General features: G+C 35.7%; 2 protein-coding genes across 2 annotated transcripts in view; one reads left to right on the top strand and one right to left on the bottom strand.

Annotated features, from left to right (window-relative positions):
* Nucleotides 1–17,843, top strand: part of LOC127881224 (BUD13 homolog) — a 23,387-nt gene extending 5,544 nt beyond the window's left edge. Inside the window, exons 4-6 of the mRNA XM_052428957.1 lie at nucleotides 1,445–1,599; nucleotides 14,048–14,232; nucleotides 16,666–17,843. Of these exons, the coding sequence (XP_052284917.1) occupies nucleotides 1,445–1,599; nucleotides 14,048–14,232; nucleotides 16,666–16,844 (519 nt within the window). The 3' untranslated portion in view covers nucleotides 16,845–17,843. The remainder of the gene's footprint in view (nucleotides 1–1,444; nucleotides 1,600–14,047; nucleotides 14,233–16,665) is intronic.
* Nucleotides 17,762–22,954, bottom strand: LOC127881225 (uncharacterized). Its single transcript, XM_052428958.1, has 3 exons — nucleotides 22,805–22,954; nucleotides 20,414–21,504; nucleotides 17,762–20,115 (listed from the first exon to the last, which is right to left on the bottom strand). The coding sequence occupies exons 2-3, from the start codon at nucleotides 21,324–21,326 to the stop codon at nucleotides 19,667–19,669; spliced, it is 1,362 nt and encodes a 453-aa protein (XP_052284918.1). The 5' UTR covers nucleotides 21,327–21,504; nucleotides 22,805–22,954; the 3' UTR covers nucleotides 17,762–19,666.

Genomic DNA, 22,954 nt, shown 5'->3' with positions numbered 1-22,954 from the left:
GATTGAGTGTTTAGCACAAAATTTAATGTACCTTATGATTTTAATTTCAGAATTTACATAAAAAATATACTCAATAGTATTTTGATAATTTTTAAATATATGATGATTTAATAACAACTTGTTTAATTCTAAGGAAAGCTATTCACTTCAAACATGTTTGACTTGCAAAACACATATCTTTAAACTTTGGATATTTCAACTGTTTTTTTCCAAGAATTGTAAGTCATGCCTTGTAGTTACATTCACACGATGCAAAAGATTTGTGTAGTCTTAAGAATGAGGCACGATTTTTATTGTGCAGTTTTTTAGACAAAATTTATTGAATCATATTTTCTTTATGGTCTTTTTAGCTCGACTATTATATATGAAATATATATAGTGGAGCTATCCTACTCACCCCGGCATTGGCGTTATAAGCTTGCAAATGTTTAAGTTTTCGTACTACCCCAAATATTTTCAATGTCCCTTGACATATTGCTTTCATATTTTGCATACTTGTTTACCATCATGACCCCAACCTATAAACAAGAGCAGACAACTGTATCAAGCATTTTGACAGAATTATTGCCCCTTTTTATACTTTGAATATGCATATTATGGATAAATCTATGTTAAAGTTTGCGTACTACCCCAAATATTTCCTGTGTCCCTTGACATATTGCTTTCATATTTTGCATATTTGTTTACCATCATGACCCCAACCTATAAGCAAGAGCAGACAACTGTATCAAGCATTTTGACAGAATTATTGCCCCTTTTGTACTTAGCTAATTGAACATTTTGCTTACATTGCCATAACTTCTTTATTTATGATCAGATTTTATTAATACTTTGACAAAACAACACTTACCTGAATACCACAATGGATTCCACCCAAACAATACCCCACGCCCCAACCCAGAATCCCTGCCCCCCCCAAATTTTTATTTTTCCTTTTTTTATTTTTTAAAGGTCCTCTAATAAATGACTACACCCCACATTATACCCCCCTCTCAACCCCCCCGTTACCCCCCCCCCCAATTTTTTTTTTCCTTTTTTTATTTTTGAAAGATCGTCTAATAAATGACCACACCCCACATATACCCCTCTTAACCCCCCCTACCCCCCTCCAAAAAAATATTTTTTTTCCCTTTTTTTATTTTTGAAAAATCGTCTAATAAATTATTGAATATGAAAAATTTCTCCATGATGGCTTACGTTATACTGTCAAGCTTGAATAGTCGAGTGCGCTGTCCTCTGACAGCTGTTGTTTCTTGTTGTTGTGCCCTTATTTGATAACCATTTTGCTTTACATTTGAATAACCAAAAAATAATACAAATTTTACGCAAATGGTGTTAGAGTTAAAGAAATTTTGTGGAAATTAACGTACAGTTACGTCCTTAGACAAATATTAAGCAACACATTATTCTGTAGTCAGACGTTTTTATGTCAATTTCTGTACAGATTGACAATGACAGACTTGGAAAGGGGGCCGCTACAGTGTTCCGAGACAAAAAGTCGGGGAAAATCCGTGACCTTGCAGACGAAAGGAAACAGAAGTCTGAAGCAGACAAAATCAAGGCTCAAGAAGAGGAAAAATTTAGACAATGGGGAAAAGGGTGAGTTTTGTAATCTTTCTATGTAGTGTTTCTAAACATGATCATTAACATATGTTGTTGTTGTAGTCTGATCTACATGTAATATTACAACGTTGACCTTATTAATCTCAATTACAATTTCTTAAATCTAATAATCCGTTCTGTATTTTGTAAAGCTGATCTGTGCTCATGGTCAGCTTTTATTATTTATCATAGTGTGTGTGTCAAGCATTATTCATAGATCAAATATCTTGTCCAATCTGTAAGATCATTGGTCCAAATGTAATCTCAGCAGATATTGAAAATTGATATTGGTGACCAATATTTTGTCAAAAACCTAGATCACTAGGTCAAATTGAAGAAAACATGTATTACCTTTCTATATGTTTAATTTGTGCTTAATTAAAATGTTATTTGATCAGAATATTGTTCCCAATGACATAACCTAGTTTTAACCAGGATGATGTTTTGTCACCTGATAACTAATTTACTGGCATCAATATTTGTGTGAATTCTTTAAAACATAATCCAGGTGAGCACCAGGGATCATGAATAGAATTTTGTGCATGTGGATTTTTAATATCCTTTAAATTCTGAAATATAGTTATAAGTAATACCATTTTAAAAGGTTAATACAATATTAAGTTTGCAAAATTTTTAGCTCATCTATTTTTTGAAAAAAATTATGAGCTATTGTCATCACCTTGGCGTCGGCGTTGGCGTTGGCGTCCGGTTAAGTTTTGCGTTTAGGTCCACTTTTCTCTGAAAGTATCAATGCTATTGTATTCAAACTTGGTGCACTTACTTATACTATCATGAGGAGACTGGGCAGGCAAAGTTAGATAACTCTGGCATGCATTTTGACAGAATTATGTGCCCTTTTTATATTTAGAAAATTGAAAATTTTGGTTAAGTTTTGTGTTTAGGTCCATTTTATTCCTTAAGTATCAAAGCTATTGCTTTCATACTTGCAACACTTACTAACTATCATAAGGGGACTGTGCAGGCAAAGTAATGTAACTCTGACTGGCATTTTGACAGAATTATGTGCCCTTTTTATACTTAGAAAATTGAAAATTTGGTTAAGTTTTGTGTTTAGGTCCACTTTATTCCTACAGTATCAAAGCTATTGCTTTCATACTTGCAACACTTATTAACTATCATAAGGGGACTGTGCAGGCAAAGTTATGTAACTCTGACTGGCATTTGGACGGAATTATGGGCCCTTTATACTTAGGAAATTGAAAATTTGTCAAGTTTTGTGTTTTGGTTCACTTTACCCCTAAAGTATTATAGATATTGCTTTCATACTTTGAACACTCGCAAACTATCATAAGGGTACAGTAAAAGGACAAGTTGCATAACTCTGGTTGTCATTTTTACGGAATTATGGCCCTTTTTTGACTTAGTAACTTTGAATATATGGTTAAATTTTGTGTTTCGATCCACTTTACTTCTTAAGTATCAAGGCTATTGCTTTCAAACTTCAAATACTTTCATGCTATCATGAGGTTACTGTACCTGGCAAGTTGAATTTTACCTTGACCTTTGAATGACCTTGACTCTCAAGGTCAAATTATTAAATTTTGCTAAAATTGCCATAACTTCTTTATTTATGATTAGATTTGATTGATACTTTGACAAAACTTTTTTTGAAACGGTTGAAAACACAAATATTTATTTTTAGCTCATCTATTTTTTGAAAAAAAATTATGAGCTATTGTCATCACCTTGGCGTCGGCGTTGGCGTTGGCGTTGGCGTTGGCGTTGGCGTCGGCGTCCGGTTAAGTTTTGCGTTTAGGTCCACTTTTCTCAGAAAGTATCAATGCTATTGCATTCAAACTTGGTACACTTACTTACTATCATGAGGGGACTAGGCAGGCAAAGTTAGATAACTCTGGCGTGCATTTTGACAGAATTATGTGCCCTTTTTGTACTTAAAAAATTGCAAATTTTGGTTAAGTTTTGCGTTTAGTTCCACTTTTCTCAGTAAGTATCAATGCTATTGCATTCAAACTTGGTACACTTACTTACTATCATGAGGGGACTGGGCAGGCAAAGTTAGATAACTCTGGCATGCATTTTGACAGAATTATGTGCCCTTTTTATACTTAGAAAATTGACAATTTTGGTTAAGTTTTGTGTTTAGGTCCATTTTATTCCTTAAGCATCAAAGCTATTGCTTTCATACTTGCAACACTTACTAACTATCATAAGGGGACTGTGCAGGCAAAGTAATGTAACTCTGACTGGCATTTTGACAGAATTATGTGCCCTTTTTATACTTAGAAAATTGAAAATTTGATTAAGTTTTGTGTTTAGGTCCACTTTATTCCTACAGTATCAAAGCTATTGCTTTCATACTTGCAAGATTTATGAACTATCATAAGGGGACGGTGCAGGCAAAGTTATGTAACTCTGACTGGCATTTGGACGGAATTATGGGCCCTTTATACTTAGAAAATTGAAAATTTGGTTAAGATTTATGTTTTGGTCACTTTACCCCTAAAGTATCATAGATATTGCTTTCATACTTGGAACACTCACAAACTATCATAAGGGTACAGTAAAAGGACAAGTTGCATAACTCTGGTTGTCATTGTTACGGAATTATGGCCCTTTTTTGACTTAGTAACTTTTAATATATGGTTAAATTTTGTGTTTCGATCCACTCGAAGTATCAAGGCTATTGCTTTCAAACTTCAAATACTTACATGCTATCATGAGGTTACTGTACCTGGCAACTTGAATTTTACTTTGACCTTTGAATGACCTTGACTCTCAAGGTCAAATTATTAAATTTTGCTAAAATTGCCATAACTTCTTTATTTATGATTAGATTTGATTGATACTTTGATGAAACTACTCTTACCTGACATACCACAATAGACTTCACCCAAACCATCCCCCGTGCCCTCCCCCCCCCTCCCCCCCCCTCCCCCCCCCCCCCCTAATTTTTTTTTTTTTTTTTTTTTTTTTATAAGATCATCTCACAAATGACCACCACACCCTCACACTATACCCCCACCCCACCCCCCCACCCCCCCCCCCCCAAATTTTTTTTTTTGATTTTTTTTTTTTTTTTTTTTTTTTTTTTTTTTAAGATCATCTCACAAATTATCACCACACCCTCACACTATACCCCCCCCCCCCCGATTTTTTTTTTTTTTTTTTTTTTTTTTTTCGCTTTTTTTGGAAGATAATGTAATAAATGTCCACAACCCCACACTATACACCCCTCTTCACTCCACTCCTCCCTCCTTTGTGATTGAAAATGAGAGTCCCTTCACCTTTAAAAAGAAAATAGATGAGCGGTCTGCACCCGCAAGGCGGTGCTCTTGTTATTATTTTATGTTTGAAATACCGTCCAACCATCGCACCCAAGAATCCCTCCCCCCACCCCCCACCCCCCCCCCCCCACCCCCGAATTTTTTTTTTTCGCATTTTTGGAAGATAATGTAATAAATGTCCACACCCGCACACTATACACCCCTCTTCACTCCACCCCTCCCTCCTTTGTGATTGAAAATGAGAGTCCCTTCACCTTTAAAAAGAAAATAGATGAGCGGTCTGCACCTGCAAGGCGGTGCTCTTGTTTAAATAAAAATGCTTGCTGGATATGTATGGCTCATTTTTATGAACTTTCAATGAAACATTTCCTTTTATGCTATGAAAAGTGACACTAAGAAGGCGTTGGAAAATCTGTAGTAGTTGTTAAAAAAATATAAATAAATGAATAAATGTACATGAAGTACCATAATTGATTGTTCAATATAGATAGCAGGACTTAGGTGTAGTTTTCATTTAAGTAGGCATTTTTTGTAGTTCCATCTTAGAATACCATGTTATATATATATATATATATATATATATATATATATATATAAACTACTATTTGACCAATAGGACATTGTGGAATAGAAATAGTTCTGCTTGGAAAGAGGAATATACATGGTCTTATTAGATCAGGGGGTGGATCGTACGCAAGTAACTGGCGTGGCGTAAGTGAGAAAAATAGTAACTGGTGTTCAAAATGGCGGTTAACGGGTGATTTTTGAATGTTTTCGTCGGAATTTTTGAAAGGTTTGTACATTTACCATATTTATTCGACATTGTCCTTACGCACAGGATGATTTACTGATATTCATTTAACCTCGGTATAAATCCTGTAGATGCATTATTAATATTAAAAAAGTTATTGAAGACTTTATACGCAAATGCCTCATTGTTTACGATTGACACGGTTCATTTTATGTGCATTTTTTAACCATATATAAGGGTTTCTCAGCAGTTTTTATGGAAAGGTGGACTCAAGAACCATCATAGTTTACCTTGTATCAGCACCAGGATGCTTCCAACAGGCAATCACAATATATGCATCAAAATTCGAAAATTAAACCCCATTTCAATAACTGGTGAGCACAGTACCCCCACTTTCAGTAACTGGTGTTTATTCAAAGTCAGAGTACACAGAAAAAAAGACATCCGTAGGTTGCCATTCAGGTAAATTTAACATGTTTATGAAGTTTATTCATTATTTTCCTCAAGTTTTCTCGAACGACGTCTGTTTAGTGAAGCGCACGGATTCGTTGCGCTGAACTGCACCCATGTTTATGAAGGGGTGCATATGGACTGCAAGAGCCGCCATAGCAAAAATTATCAAAGGCTCTGGGAGTCCGTTTATATGGACTAGACACACTTCTAGTTCATGAACAAATAAGTCGCGTTCTGAGAAAACTTGGCTTAATACATGTGCGTAAAGTGTCGTCCCAGATTAGCCTGTGCAGTCCGCACAGGCTTATCAGGGACAACACTTTCCGCTTAAACTTGATTTTCGGTAAGGAGAGACTTCCTTGAAACTAAAAATAACATAAAAGCGGAAAGTGTCGTCCCTGATTAGCCTGTGCGGACTGCATAGGCTAATCTTGGACAAGACTTTCCGCACATGCATTATGCCCAGTTTTCTCAGAACGCGGCTCAAATATAGTGGGAGTCATTGAATGTGTATTCCACGCAGTCTAACAACATCATTTTTAAATCTGTGAGAAATCATATTTAAAACGAGATTTATTTTATGTGTTATTACAGATGGAATCGTCCAACTGAGATCAAATTCAATACGAAGAGTGCGGTGTTGCATTATCATGTGCATACTCTTTAAAGCGGCACATGCAGCTTCATAGTGATTCCACATACGAGTGCGATTTTCCAGAGTGCGGAAAAAAACATTCAAGCGTAAAAAATCTCTGCAGCGTTACACCCGTTCCCACACCGATGGTCCAAAAGTCTGTAGTCAGTGTGGGAAGAAGACGTATTGGCTTAACAAGCATGAACATGAGCTTCACCGAGGCAAGGCATCGAAGTATTCATGTACAGTGTGTGCGAAGCCATGTCAGTCGGGATACGCACTTCAACAACATTTGAGTTCACATTCGGATGAAAAAATACACCTGTGAAATATGTTCGAAGTCATACAAAACCCCATCAATTCTGCGAATACACAAATGCAGCCCTCCGGAGAGGAGAAGGAAAGCATGCATGTGCAACATGCACCAAAACATTTAAGACAAGGAGGCTGTTATAAACAGCACATGAATAAGCACGATGCTCCAAAGTTTTCTTGCCACGTCTGTGGAAAAATGTTCAAATGGAAGCATTGCATAAAAATTCATATTAAGCAATATGGTGTGGAAATTAATCAAGGGTAATTTTAACACCCTTTCTTGTAAAACTACAACTTTTGCCACTGTTTCACTGTTTATTATTTCATTGTTTGAATTGTTTGTTTTAAAATTGAGTGTCAGTTTTTGCTTAATTAACGAAATTCCTATTCAAACCAAAAATCACAATGTTTTCTTTAATTAATTTGAGCTTTATCGTCGTTTTAATGTTAGTAATCAGGAAATCAGCACTGACAGTCTTTTTGAAGTTATTTTTCTCGAATGTTTTGAAACTTATAGGCTTGCATTGTATGACATGTTTTAGGTCATCATTTTGACTGTATTACACATCCGTTCTTTTATAAATAGGATAGGAAAAATAGATTGTAATAATTAAGTTATCACAGTTGATTTTTAAAAAGTTTTGTGTTTACAAGCTGTATGTTCTATATTAAGCGTAGACATTCTGGAAATGAATGTTTGTTTTTGTATACACGTAGTTGTTTGTGTTCTTATTTCCCAATATGTACATTCCAATAATATGTGATATTTTCTGTAATTATAACACAAGGACACATAGATAATCAAAAAATATGTATACATTGTGTTCGGATTTCGGCATATTCATTGTTTATATATTTAAAAATATTTCGTGTTGGAATTCATGCAAAGGTTTGATATAGTATGGCTTTTGGTGCTAGTTAAGTTTTATATAAGTGACATAAACCATACATTAATAACGTCTTATACTTTTCTAGTCGTTTAAAGTTGGCATGGAGTATGAGTGTGCTCACATTTTTTTCTGATACATATCCCCACCCCCCCCCTCCGAACCGCTGTGATTATCATTACAATAAGTTATCTGATTTTTTGTTTCATTTTTATTACATTCGTAAATAGAAACACAGTGTGTGTTAATACCGTGAGTCGTGTTCTGAGACAACTGGGCATAATGCATGTGCGAAAAGTGTCACAGATTAGCCTGTGCAGTCCGCACAGCTAATCAGGGACGACACTTTCCACCTAAATTGGATTTTTCCTAAGAAGAGACTTCATTTCAACGAAAAATGTCATAAAAGCGGAAAGTATCGTCCCTGATAAGCTTGTGCGGACTGCACAGGCTAATCTGTGACGACAAGATACGCACAAGCATTATGCTTAGTTTTCTCAGAACGCAGCTCCCGTGATTCTAGTCAATTTACATTTATTTGAATTTATTTTGAATCATTATTTAAATGTTAATAAACGTAACAATAAATATAGTACATTTTATTATGTCTTATTTGTATGGAACAGCTCATGTGTATTATATTATACAGATTTATGCATTCATGTAAAACACAAACGTTAACAGTTTTACCAGCAATGCAATTTATAAAGAAAAAAACATTAATATTTATAGTTCGGTGTACTTGTCTCTCGCGAATTTAAGCCACAAAACGGGTAATACAACTTTTACTGTGTCACACAAATATTAGTTACTTTTAATCTCATACTGATCAACATTCCGAGAACACTTTAAATAAGAAAACAAAGCCTCGTTGAATCTTGTTATTTGCCTCTTATGCACATTGTCTGACAAAGCTTTTCCATGATTTCCGGGAGACAAATATTGTTCCCACATTCGTTTAAAGGGACTATGATAACTAAAGTGTATTCATAGATATAACAATGTTAGGAATAAAATATAGAAATACTCCTTTTTACTTAGACAAGTCTTAACCAAAAATAGCGCAATACCAAACTGTAAATGTTAAATTTAAACAACACAATCACTGAAAATGCTTTTATAAATAAATACAAAACAGATGATAGCATCATGGTTAATTAACCAAGGACAATTGTAAAGTTACCTATAAACACATATATCAAGTGTGGGTTATTGTCCATTTACTATTTGCGGAGATAAGTGGTTTGGAGAAAAAATGAGGGGTCATATTCCATAATGATATTGAGTCAGTATTACTTGTTCAAATCTTGAGGGTTATACTTTTACTTTCTAAATAAGCAAATAACCAATACGTTTGCATTTTATCACCTAAAATTGTAATGAGGCTGAAATTGTAACGTATAACAATTACATGTTCTTACTCGTTTCAGCGTGATACGCATTTTTCCAAGTTAAGATTAAAAATAAAATATAAATCTGTATGCTACTGGTTTACAACCGGCATTGTTCCTGAAGTTTAATCATACCCAATCTGAACCGCACAAAACGATATTGAAAAATGTTGCCTTTTTATGCAATACGTATAGTTGTTCTGTTATACAAACACTTGCTTGGCAGTCTTGTGTTAACCCTGGGCAGGTAAGCAACTTACAAAAATATTTTTTAACATAAATATTATTATATTACATTCGACAGTATTAACAAACACATATCTGACTATTTTACAAGACAATTATTTATGAATTTAGTACGGTTATATAAAATGTTGACATTTCAGAAAAGGGTAAACAACCCGTATTTTAAAATAATGTCAAGTTCAAGTACTGCTAACATGAAATGATATCCGTTGCATTACTTATTCTTTGCTTAGACAAAATCATTTATTTATGATTAAAACAACATTGTCAATATGAATCCCTTTTTAATGTCAAAGTCACTTTAAATCAGCTATTATGAAACGAGCATTATTTGTTTTATTTAGAGTTCGTTTAAATCATGAGATGAAATGCCTAGTCTTAAAAAAGGTAGTATTTTTGATTCATTAACTTTGAAGTGTTCCCGAATCGAATGAACGCCTTTCGGAATTCCACCGAGGTTGCTTATCGTTCCCTTCTTTCCTTTGTGCGGAGCCCTTATGTCAAACTCATGGTTTCTGAAACATAAGTGTTTGTAGCATAGAGAGAGAAATCCAAAAACTGCAATTAAATTTGAATAATGCGTTATGATGTTCCCCAAGGAAGATATATAGTCTTTGCACCGTCTGTCAGTCTGTAAGTCTGTCCATAATTGTGTTTCCGGTCCATATCTTTGTTATTAATCTATGGATTTTAAATCAACTTAGCACACATGCATAGCGCAGAGGAATCGTCACGCGCAATTCCCAGCAGGTCCCTATCACAAAGGTCAATGTCACAATTAGCCTGTCTATGTCATAATTAATAATTTTGCATTGATGGCGCGTCCTGTCTATATCTTGTTCATTATTGGATGGATTTTAAAATAACCTGACTCAAATGCAAAAGAACAGTATAGCGAAATGTCGCGCGGAAGATCCAGGTACCTACGTCATAGGTCAAAATCATACTTAGACTGTCAAGGTCATATATCATGATTGTGCTTTTATAGGTATATCAGGTCCATATATTTAATATTAATGTAATAATTTAAATAACATTGTCAGAAATGTCGCTCACAAGTTCCCAGTCCCTTTCTCAAAGATCAAGGCACGCTTAGACTTTTAAGGAGTGTGCATTTATAGGTGTCTCCGGTCCGCATGCTTGTCATTCATCAATGGAATTGAAATAGCTTGGAACAAATTTGAAGCACAGAAAGAAAAAAAGTCGTGCGTACGACTCATGTCCATTTCTCTAATATCATCGGGGCCATGTGTCATCCTCTGGAGACAGTTCTTGTTTTGTTCGTCTTTTTATTTTAAATTTGATAGACTCATTCAATATAACAATAGAAGCATTTAGAGATAAATAAACAAAAAGTGCTTATTATACCGAACAACAATTCGTGATATCCTCGACGAGTCCAATGCAATGTGGCGACTGTCAGTTTCAGTCGGACGCATCTCCTCCGTGACGTCATCAGGTGTCTCGTAGCGGCGTGCTTTGGCTGTCTTCATCCGAAACGAACTGGAATTAAAATAATGTTTAATGAAATATTTGCAAAACACTTTTATTGTATTGTTCTTTCTCATTTCATTATTCTCACTGATTATGAATGTATATACTGAAGCACAGATATATATAAAGTTGTCACTACCTTCGAACTTGTCATAACCATACGATATACTTGTCAGTTATGTATTGCACATACTGTGGTCTTTGTGTTAATCTCTTTATGTTAAATGTGATTTTTGTATGATACGAATTAAAGATAAAATGATATATCGATTCTTTTTTTAAGTCTGAGTCTATAAATCAGACTTAAACGTTGGTGATTTCAAGCCTTGTTTGTATGTACACATATCTAGTGTGCTTTTTGAATAAACACAAGTTACTGAAAGTGGGGGTACTGTGCTCACCAGTTATTGAAATGGGATTTAATTTTCGAATTTTGATGCATATATTGCGATTGCCTGTTGGAAGCATCCTGGTGCTCATAAAAGGTAAACTATAATGGTTTTTGAGTCCACCTTTCCATACAAACTGCTGAGAAACCCTTATATATGGCATAAAAATGCACATACAATGAACCGTGTCAATCGTAAACAATGAGAATCTTGTGCATAAAGTCTTCAATAACTTTTTTAATGTTGATTATTCATCAGTAGGATTTATACCGAGGTTAAATGGATATCAGTAGATCATCCTGCACGTAAGTAGAGTGTCGAATAAGTATCGTAAATGTACAAACCTTTCAAAAACTCCGACGAAAACATTCACAATTCACCCGTTAACCGCCATTTTGAACACCAGTTACTATTTTTCTCACTTACGCCACGCCAGTTACTTGCGTACGATCCACCCCTTGTTAGATGTATATGTTTAACGGGAAATATCGTCCATATTCCCATTTAAACTTTTTTCATTTTTTTTTCAAGAATCGAACATATATGTTTGTGTTAACATTTTTGTTTATTTCTTGATATTTTATTTGAACTTACATTTGTATACAATACAAAAAAAATATGCACATGTCAATTAATTAATTAAATATGAGTCTTGCTCTATAAAAACTGGGCATACTGCATGTGCATAAAGTGTCTTTCCAGATTAGTTTGTGATGTCTGCGCAGGCTACTGGGCATACTGCATGTGCATAAAGTGTCTTTCCAGATTAGTTTGTGATGTCTGCGCAGGCTACTGGGCATACTGCATGTGCATAAAGTGTCTTTCCAGATTAGTTTGTGATGTCTGCGCAGGCTACTGGGCATACTGCATGTGCATAAAGTGTCTTTCCAGATTAGTTTGTGATGTCTGCGCAGGCTACTGGGCATACTGCATGTGCATAAAGTGTCTTTCCAGATTAGTTTGTGATGTCTGCGCAGGCTACTGGGCATACTGCATGTGCATAAAGTGTCTTTCCAGATTAGTTTGTGATGTCTGCGCAGGCTACTGGGCATACTGCATGTGCATAAAGTGTCTTTCCAGATTAGTTTGTGATGTCTGCGCAGGCTACTGGGCATACTGCATGTGCATAAAGTGTCTTTCCAGATTAGTTTGTGATGTCTGCGCAGGCTACTGGGCATACTGCATGTGCAAAAAGTGTCTTTCCAGATTAGTTTGTGATGTCTGCGCAGGCTACTGGGCATACTGCATGTGCATAAAGTGTCTTTCCAGATTAGTTTGTGATGTCTGCGCAGGCTAATCAGGGCAACACTTTCAGCTTTTATTGTCTTTTGAATGGAAGACTGTTCTTAGCATTAATCAATGTAAGGCGGAAAGTGTAGTCCCTGTTTAGCCTGTACAGACTGCACACTTTACAACAATTTATAAACTAGAAATGGCACGGCAAAGGCTGACGTGTATCCCCACGCCGCATGTTTGACCCAGGGGCGCCCCAGGGTTGGTAATGGGGCCATGCATAGTTGAGATTGACCGTATTGTCATAAGAGAAGTTCAGTATCAATTAGAAGTAAATTGTAGAAATGAAGAAATTATAGTAAAAGGCAATTTTGGATGGGCATAGCCTATGTGGTTGGGGTGCCCCAGGGTTGGTAATGGGGCCAAACATAGTTGAGATTGACCGTATTGTCATAAGAGAGGTTCAGTATCAATTGAAGTAAATCGGTGTAGAAATGAAGAAATTATAGTAAAAGGCAATTTTGGGTGGGCGTGGCCTATGTGGGCGGGGCGCCCCAGGGTTGGTAATGGGGCCATGCATAGTTGAGATTGACTGTATTGTCATAAAAGAGGTTCAGTATCAATTTGAAGTGAATCGGTGTAGAGATGAAGAAATTACAGTAAAAGGCAATTGTGGGTGGGCGGGGCACCCCAGGGTTGGTAATGGGGCCATGCATAGTTGAGATTAACCGTATTGTCATAAGAGAGGTTCAGTATCATTTTGAAGTGAATCGGTGTAGAAATGAAGAAATTATAGTAAAAGGCAATTTCGGGTGGGCATGGCCTATGTGGGTGAGGTGCCCCAGGGTTGGTAATGGGGCCATGCATAGCTGAGATTGACCGTATTGTCATAAGAAAGGTTCAGTATCAATTTGAAGTGAATCGGTGTAGAAATGAAGAAATTATAGTAAAACTGCAATTTTGGGTGGGCGGGGCGCCCTAGGGTTGGTAATGGGGCCATGCATAGTTGAGATTGACCGTATTGTCATAAGAGAGGTTTGGTATCAATTTGAAGACAATCGGTGTAGAAATGAAGAAATTATAGTAAAATAACGTAAAAAAATGAGTGAAAATCTCTAACCCGGCCCCGCCCCAACCCCCAATACTTTTGACCCAGAGGTCAGATCAAAATTCCAAGTAGTGCAGGGTCGCACATATGCTCATAGCTACCATGTGTGTAAGTTTCAAGGTTCTAGTACTTATAGTGTAGGAGGAGATAGTGGCCAGGACGGACAGACGGACGGCGGAGATAACCACAATATCCCCACGCTTTTTAAAAAGCATGGGGATAATAAGCATTTAACCCTGTTTTCCTAAAGCATGACTAAAATATTATTGATTCTTTAGACTGAAGCAGATTGAGAAGCAATCAGAGAAGTTAAATGAGGCCCTTCATGAAGCTGATAAGCCCTTGGCCCGCTACCGTGACGACGAAGATCTCGACCAAATGCTGAAGGATATGGACAGAGCAGAAGATCCTATGCTGGCATTTATTAAAAAAAAGAAGTCAAAATCAACCGGACCAACAAAAGGTTAAATTTATATAAATTTATATAAAATTAAGAATACATTTGTTACACAATGTAAGCAGTACTCTATCATATACATATCCCTCTCTATTATATTTTGTAAGTAGTTCTAATGTATACTGATGGTAATTTCTTTGAAAAATCTACCTACCAAAAATCTTACATTGTTTCTTTTATTCTTTTGAAATGCCATTTTGTTAAATTATCTGTTTAAGAAGTACCCGGTAAGTGTATCAAACTCTATTTTTCTACACCCAACATTTATACATTTATGTATATTTAATGTAGATAATGAATCACTGAACATTTCAATATTGTTGTTTTTTAAAGAAGGACCCAGTCCCTATTTTTTCCGGTACTAAAATGTGTAAATATTATAATTGTTTGACATTCACGTACTGTGTGTCCTGTTTACAAACATGCATTAAGTGTATTGCACTATGTGGGTCAAAAGATACATTTATGAAATTTCCTTATACACTTATGCAAGTCCATTAATTTGCTTATACTAACAGGGTAATACACTCTTATTATTTGTCCAACAAATGCATGGTTAGTCAAAAGCATAACATATAATATTTCATTTTATTTTATTAAAGTGTATAAGTTTAATTAAAAGTGGAGATTTTTCTTGACAAATTGACATCATGAAAAATGATGGTAAAGGCTTTATTTGTGCCTGAAAGTGCTTGTCTTTATTTAAAAGAAAAAGTGATTGATATCTAGAGAAAAAAGAGACGAAAATACTTTGCTCTTTTTGCAATTCAAATACATATTGATATGTTACGGTTGTTCAATCAATCCTTTTTACGCGTATTAGAAAAGTACCAGAATATTTTTTTTTTACTTTTGTGCTATCAAAATATTGCAATTTTAACAGTTTGAATACACACTTTATTTCAAATCTTTACATTAAAAATGTAAAATTTGCAAATCTCTATAGTCTGTCCTACCAATGTGCTTCAACAAGTATTTTAAATCTAAATTTTGTTGATCCCAGTAAATGCTTTTTTAGCTCACCTGAGCACAACTTGCTCATGGTGAGCCTTTGTGATCGCTTTTTGTCCGTCGTGCGCCGTCAACATTTGCCTTGTTAACTCTCTAGAGGCCACATTTATTGTCCCATCTTCATGAAATTTGGTCAGAAAATTGGTCTCAATGATTTTTGGATAAGTTAGAAAATGGTTACGTTTGCTTGAAAAACATGGCTGCCAAGGGCGGGGCATTTTTCCTTATATGGCTATAGTAAAATCTTGTTAAAACTCTAGAGGCCACATTTATTTCTGATCTTCATGAAACTTGGTCAGAAGATTCATCACAATAATACCTTGGATGAGTTCGAAAATGATGCCGGTTGGTTAAAAAACATGGCCACCAGGGGGGGGGAGGGCATTTTTCCTTATATGGCTATAGTAAAATCTTGTTAACACTCTAGAGGCCACATTTATTTTCCGATCGTCATGAAAAATGGTCAGAAGATTTGTCCCAATGATATCTTGGATGAGTTCAGAAATGGTAACCTTTGCTTGAAAAACATGGCTGCCAAGGGGCGGGGCATTTTTCCGTAAATGGCTTCATATACCTGTATATGGCTATAGTAAAATCTTGTTAACACTCTAGAGGTCACATTTATAGTCCAATCTTCATGAAAGTTGGTCAGAAGATTCATCCCAATAATATCTTGGAAGAGTTCAAAAATGATGCCGGTTGGATGAAAAACATGTCCACCTTGGGGGCGGGGCATTTTTCCTTATATGGCTTTAGTTAAACTTTGTTAACACTCTAGAGGCCACATTTATTTTCTGATCCTCATGAAACTTGGTCAGAAGATTTGTCCCAATGATATCTTGGATGAGTTCGAAAATGGTTTTGGTTGCTTTAAAAACATGGTCACCAGGGGCGGGGCATTTTTCCTTATATGGCTATACATGGCTTTAGTAAAACTTTGTTAACACTCTAGAGGCCACATTTATTGTCCAATCTTCATGAAATGTGGTCAGAAGATTGGTCTCAATGATATCTTGGATGAGTTTGAAATAATTATGTTTGCTTGAAAAACATGGCTTCCAAGGGGCGGGGCATTTTTCCTTATATGGCTATAGTAAAATCTTGTTAACACTCTAGAGGCCACATTTACTGTCTGATCTTCATGAAACTTGGTCAGAAGATTTATCCCGATAATATCTTTTAAGAGTTCGAAAATGATGCCGGTTGGTTGAAAAACATGGCTGCCAGGGGGCAGGGCATTTTTCCTAATATGGCTATAGTAAAACCTTGTTTACACTTTAGAGGCCACATTTATTTTCCGATCTTCATGAAACTCAGATGATTTGTTCCAATAATATCTTGTTATCTCGGGTGAGCGACTTTGGGCCTTTCAGGCATTCTTGTTTAATTATCTACGGTTTAAATGCAGATATGTTTTTGCTGTTTCAGCCGAGAAGCCTCGCTATAAAGGCCCAGCACCGCCTCCCAACAGGTTTGGCATCCTGCCAGGATATCGATGGGACGGCGTGAACAGGTCTAATGGCTTCGAGAAACAGGTGTACGCTAAACAAGCAGAGACACGGGCCACTGCTGACGCCGCCTACAAGTGGAGCGTAGAGGACATGTGACACCGTACAGCGCTTGCAGTCTGTAGAAGGAATATATTAAGTTGTATCAAAATTAGCATTTTGACCAGTAAAGTGTGAATTATGCCATGACTTGAGACCAAGAAAATGGTATAAGCCTCTAATATGAAGCGGATTATCTGAGCAACCCTGGTTCATAATTGACAAGTGCAGGGCTTGCAGGCTTTTGTTGATTTTGGTCTGTGAAAAGTGAGTAAGGCTGAAATTATAATAATGTAGTGTGGCGTTCGGCGATCAACCAGACAGCAAGCCCTGTCTGACGTTGAAAAAGGACATGTACTGGGAAAAGAAGGAACACATTGGCATTGAAGTGTGAGCAGAGCAAGCATTCAGCAGCACTGAATTTCCTTCCATGGCCTGATTTTGCAAGCTAAAGCCAATGCTTGTGTCGTTCAAGAATATTAAAATGCATGGTTTTGGCGATACAAACAATTTTTCTATTCCACTGCAGGTGGTTTAAAGTTATAACCATTATATTTGTGCTTAAGCCAGTTGACTGTTCAGGCAGCAAGCTCGCTCATGGTATATTGCAGGGAGCTTAAAAGTGCAAAATTATGCACATGAGACACAACCAGACATTCTTTTGAAATGTAAAGCATTGATATAAGTCCTACACGACATAGGGCATTGATAGGTTGCTCTGATTGTAAAAGACATTTCAAAAGATAGTGTTTTCATATCAGACTGGATTGCATTCAATGTCAGTATGACGTGTCTTGAATGGTCATAAGAAATTTGTGTTTTAGTACTGTTTACAGTACACGAACATTCGCTGCTAGTACTAGTATAATTATCAATTGTGATGTTGTGTGAAAGTGACAGTACCAAGAACATACTTAAATAAGAAATAGATAAAGTGTAAGAAATTCTGAAATGTCTGATATAAGCTAAAAAATGCAAAGTGATTTACATCTAATGTAATTTTCATTAACATAAATGTAGAAATCAATTTGTTATTTGAATAAAGAATAATCAATTAGATTATTTACTTTCTAATGTTGTGAGTCACATACCAATGAAGTGCTGAATGCATCAGTGATCATTAGATTTCACCTTACAGACTGATGAATGGTCATATTCACGATCACAACACAATACAGATCTGATCAAATCACACTGTTGCTTATATAATTACACTGTAGCTGATCAAATCACATTGTAGCTGATCAAATCCCACTCAAGCTGATCAAATCACTGTAGCTGATCAAATCACATTGAAGCTGATCAAATCACATTGTAGCTGATCAAAGTCAACTGTAGCTAATCAAATCCCACTGTAGCTGATCAAATCACATTGTAGCTGATCAAATCACATTGTAGCTGATCAAATCTTACTAAAGTTGATCAAATCCCACTATAGCTGATCAAATCACTGTAGCTGATGAAATCACATTGAAGCTGATCAAATCATACTGTAGCTGATGAAATCACAATGTAGCTGATCGAATCACACAGAAGGCATATTTATTGAACTGTCTAAGTAGTTTGGTTATTTAATTGCCCTAAAACTAAAAGTAATTGGACGTCAAATGTGTACATGTATAAATATGAAAGATACAATTCAACACATTCAATTGATGTAAAAATTCAAAAATAGTGTTTATTCATAATAAATCAGTCTATTAACACACAAACAAGGTCGTCATTCAATTTATATATAAATATATAAATATATATATATATATATATATATATATATATATATATATATATATATATATATATATATGTTTAATAAAATATTCTCAAATCACATGTCAATATGGCATCAATCATGGACAATTGACACGAAAATCAAATAAACACGATCGGAACAGCATAGGCATAGTCCTTGAATATACATGTACCGACTGCATTTAAAACACAATGTTGACGAATTTAACATGTACAAAATAGTATAAACAAATATTTCATATATATCCATAAACATAATTTATTAAGACTCCTTGAATTGCCTGTATATTTTGAGAACACTACTGACGGTCAAAACAACATCGAACGTCCACGCTTTTGATTTCACGTGTTATTTGCATAAATTTACCACGTCAAGAAGAGCAAAAATGCGTGTTCTACAAGTTTATCATGTGCACCGTATTTTCTCGTTTTTGTCCATATATATGATTTATGAGAAACGTCTTCTGGAGATAACTAATGCACTTTTGAAGCACTTAGTGGAGCTCTGACCAGTTCAGATTAACGTCTGATGCGAAAGACAAGTAAGAAGTTTAGGGTTAAGCAGTTGAGGTACTTGCAACCCCTGGCTTATGCCGCCTGTGTGTTAGCATGAACACGGATCCGCACGAATTTTCACGTGGTATAATATATACCATGCGTCACGTTCAGCGTCTAATACAAAAACGGGCATTTCCAAATCATATTTTTCGCGTCATTTCCGCTCTATTGTTCCCTCAAATGGATGTTGGAAAACATGTTAATCGTCATGAGACAATATGTCACAGACCATATACATGTACTTGTATTCTCCGTGCAAAATTGCACACGTTGAAGTCAAAAGTAATAAATAGTCTCTGTTATTTATACTCAGATACTAACTTTAAAATGGATTTCAAAATAACAGGTTTCCAATATATCAAATTTCAGTACTACCCCTTCTGTTAATACTTCTACAATTATTTGTTTTATTGTAGGGACCAAAATCCGATTATTAACGTCATATTTACATCAGTCTAAAGGCGACTGTTGTACCCTTGGAATGTCGGTATATTCTGACTTCCCGCTATTTAACTGCGGCACTTGCGTTTCTATAGCCATCCATAGATCTACTGTTCAATGCACTTGTCGAGTTATTTAATCAATTCCCGAAAGTGCTTTACAGTTTTTAACATAAGTTCTTCGAAGAAGTTACTCGTTTTACCTGTGTAGGCGATCCCGTTCAACGTTTTAAGGTACGGTATTTTGCAAGTTCTCCGTGTGGCATCCACCCACACCGGCACCACTCGGTTGAGTTTGTCTCCTCCTGAATCCAACCCGAATACAAGTACACATTCGCTGTGAAACTTCTTGTACGCGTCTGATTGAAAGGCATCGGTTACAAAAACCAGAATGCACCTATATCTGTCATGTAGAGTGTCAAGACTACCTATGGCTTGCTTGCCTGCATCTATATGCTGCTGCAAATCAACTGTCACGCCAGGAATTAGTTTGTTGTCGCAAAGTTTCTCAATTGATTCTTTAAAGTGAGCAGCTCTCACTATATCGTCCTCTGAATGTATTATGACTATGTCCTTCTTGCCTGAAATGAAAACAATCCGTGCATATGGATTTGGTATAATATTAAGCCTTACCGCATTTACATGTTACTTATATGAAGAGCATTTTACCAGTTTATCAAACCAAGCGCTTGTTTGAAAATCAGAATTGTTCTACGCATGCGGCATTGGTTCTAAGTATCACACAACTTATAATAAAATGAATAATGAGCATGAGTCATATTGAATGAAAGATCAGTAACATTACCGTGCAATACACGCTACTTACATACTTATTTACCTTATTAAACGGTATGAAATGTTTAATTTGACTATACTCACTGATATATAAATAATCTGTTGCGTAAGTCTGCATTTGTTCCTCATTTCTTCCAATGTCTACGGAAACAGGCTCACAAGACACCATTGTCTGGAAGACATTTTCTCTAGCCATAATCTCACTTTGTTCAGCTCTTATGTGCGCATCATGTACAGCAGTTTCTACAGTTGTGTGGACATTTATTGGTCTCTTTTTGATTGAGCTTTCAATTCTTATTCTTGACATTTGTGTTGTTAAGCTTTCGTGTAAAACCTCCCCTTTTAGTGCTGACCATCCTGCTTTCTCACATTTATTCGTTGAGTGAAGACCATTTGCAGTACAAAAGAGAGCATCTTTTTCTACATAATCATTTGACTGTGTTTTTCTACTCGTTGAGTGGTGCAAGCCTTCGACGATACAACACGATGACTTTTGAACTATTGGATCACAGTCAGGTTCGACTGTACATGACAATGGCTCTTCTGGTATTTTGAATGGTCTTACAGTGCATACGATTGGGCTTAGAAATGTTCTTGAAAAGTTAACGATTGGCATTTTAGATGGGTATACTTGCGTCTGATTTGCTGAGCGTTCCAGCTTGGGTACACAGAATGCAATAGGACCATATGATGAATAGTCATTCGCTTCGATTCGCAAGTTCATACTTGGTGTTGTTGTATACATGCTTTGTTCGTTAAGTTCTTCTCCACTATAATGCACGTTCCTTCCAGCCTCTTTATTATGCATCAGTTCGTTGACATGGCCAATATCCTTGAGAAATACTTTTGAATCTGAATGCAGCACGCTATAATCATCATATTCGGCATCTGATAATGAGCCCAGTGACAGTGTCGCATATGCACTGTCCAGAGAAGGGTCTTCACCAGCATGTTCACGATCCCTATATTTTATTGTTTTGTTTATGGAGTGGTCCATTTCAGCGTTTTGTCTCTGCGGGTGAAATGTAAATCAACGTCAGGAGGGGACACCCCTCCTCAACCACCCCTATCAGCCCCGGGGCGCTTGACAAAAATCCTGTGGAAAACACTGGTATTTATACGTGTTTGTGAATTTCCATCATTATCGAGGCTTACCCAAGAATCTGTTCCTGAAACTAAAATATAACCGTCTGATTATTTCGTTTTGTTAATATGTCCATTCATGTTTAAATAACTTTTCAAAATGCCATTTCTTGGCATCGGAGTTTATGTGCATGCATATTACAAGAGTTCCATACACATAATTTATTTGTAAGAATGATTACACAAAGGACACAACGAAACGTACACGTTAACTTATTACAATATTTAACAAAATCAAAACTGTTGTATTCTTTGATTATAAACTCCACAGCGATACGTTCTACAAATAATAGCAATGTCCTAAATAACGTATTAAAAAGGCAATATAACTGTAGCTTTGTTTTCTTAACTTTGCATTTCATAAAAAACATACACGTGCTTTATTTATAAACCAGTAAATACACAAATACAGATCCATCGGATAAATAAATCTAACTGCATGTTACTGCTTAGTTAATGCACCAAGTGTTATCCAATACACAAATTAACACACTATTCTACACATCCACACCAGGAAGATAATATTTACAAAATAACACGCACATACGTCATTTTCAGCATATCAAATACATCAAATGTCTTGATAAATAGTTTATCAGCTGGTCATGGTTTAACAATTGACTGTAATGATGCTGTGAATGTTGATTCGCTGTCTCTCACTCCAAATAAAAACGCATTGATGTTATCATGTCTTGTTTACATGTGCGTATTGTTTACATAAATATTTTATTTTTTGATAAATTTAGATTTAATTTAGTGAATATGTTCCAAATTATTGAGAACTAAAATAAACCTGGAATCCCCATAAAGCTAATGGTCGGTACACAAAAATATGGTCGGTCGGGATAGTGCAACACACAACTTGTAAACCATGTCCAAACTTACACGATTACTGCAATATACTCCAAACTTACACGATCACTGCAGTATACTCCAAACTTACACGATTACTGCAGTATACTCCAAACTAACACGATTATTGCAGTATACTCCAAACTTACACGATTACTGCAGTATACTCCAAACTTACACGATTACTGCAGTTTACCATGAGCGAGTTGTATAGGACATTTCATAAGACTGCATCTAATGTAATTTTGTGTGACAATACAATCTTGCGTTAATCAGTTTTACCGTGGACCTATACAAACAGGTCCTTGGTTTTACAAAGAAGATAATATATATGCCTATATATAAACAAATTGTATTTCACATCAATCAGTTTACAGCAGAAATAAGTTCGATCAAGGCAGACTGTAATTGTAATGTTAAATTACCGCAAATCAACTGCCTTTTAAAGTTGTATATCTTTAAGAAAACATGTATACATACGCTACAAATCAACATTGTCCTTGATGTGAGTGTTGTGATTCACACGTATCCTCTAGGATTTTACTCGTTTAGTACCTAATGTTGCTTAATTATCAAATGTTAAACTCATATATTCTAATGTTCACTGATCGAAAACATAGAATAATAGAT

The sequence above is a fragment of the Dreissena polymorpha genome, chromosome 5 (assembly GCF_020536995.1).
Source record: "Dreissena polymorpha isolate Duluth1 chromosome 5, UMN_Dpol_1.0, whole genome shotgun sequence".
NCBI lineage: Eukaryota > Metazoa > Mollusca > Bivalvia > Myida > Dreissenidae > Dreissena > Dreissena polymorpha.
The sequence above is the reverse complement of the archived record's forward strand: the minus strand, read 5'-3'. Positions and strand labels throughout refer to the sequence as shown.

What these genes read in the sequence shown, in the direction of transcription:
- LOC127881225 (XM_052428958.1), bottom strand. Translation starts at nt 21,326, where the DNA reads ATGGACCACTCCATAAACAAAACAATAAAATATAGGGATCGTGAACAT. An exon ending in AACAGATTATTTATATATCA is followed by an intron (nt 20,116 to 20,413) that starts GTGAGTATAGTC and finishes TTTTCATTTCAG; the next exon opens with GCAAGAAGGACATAGTCATA.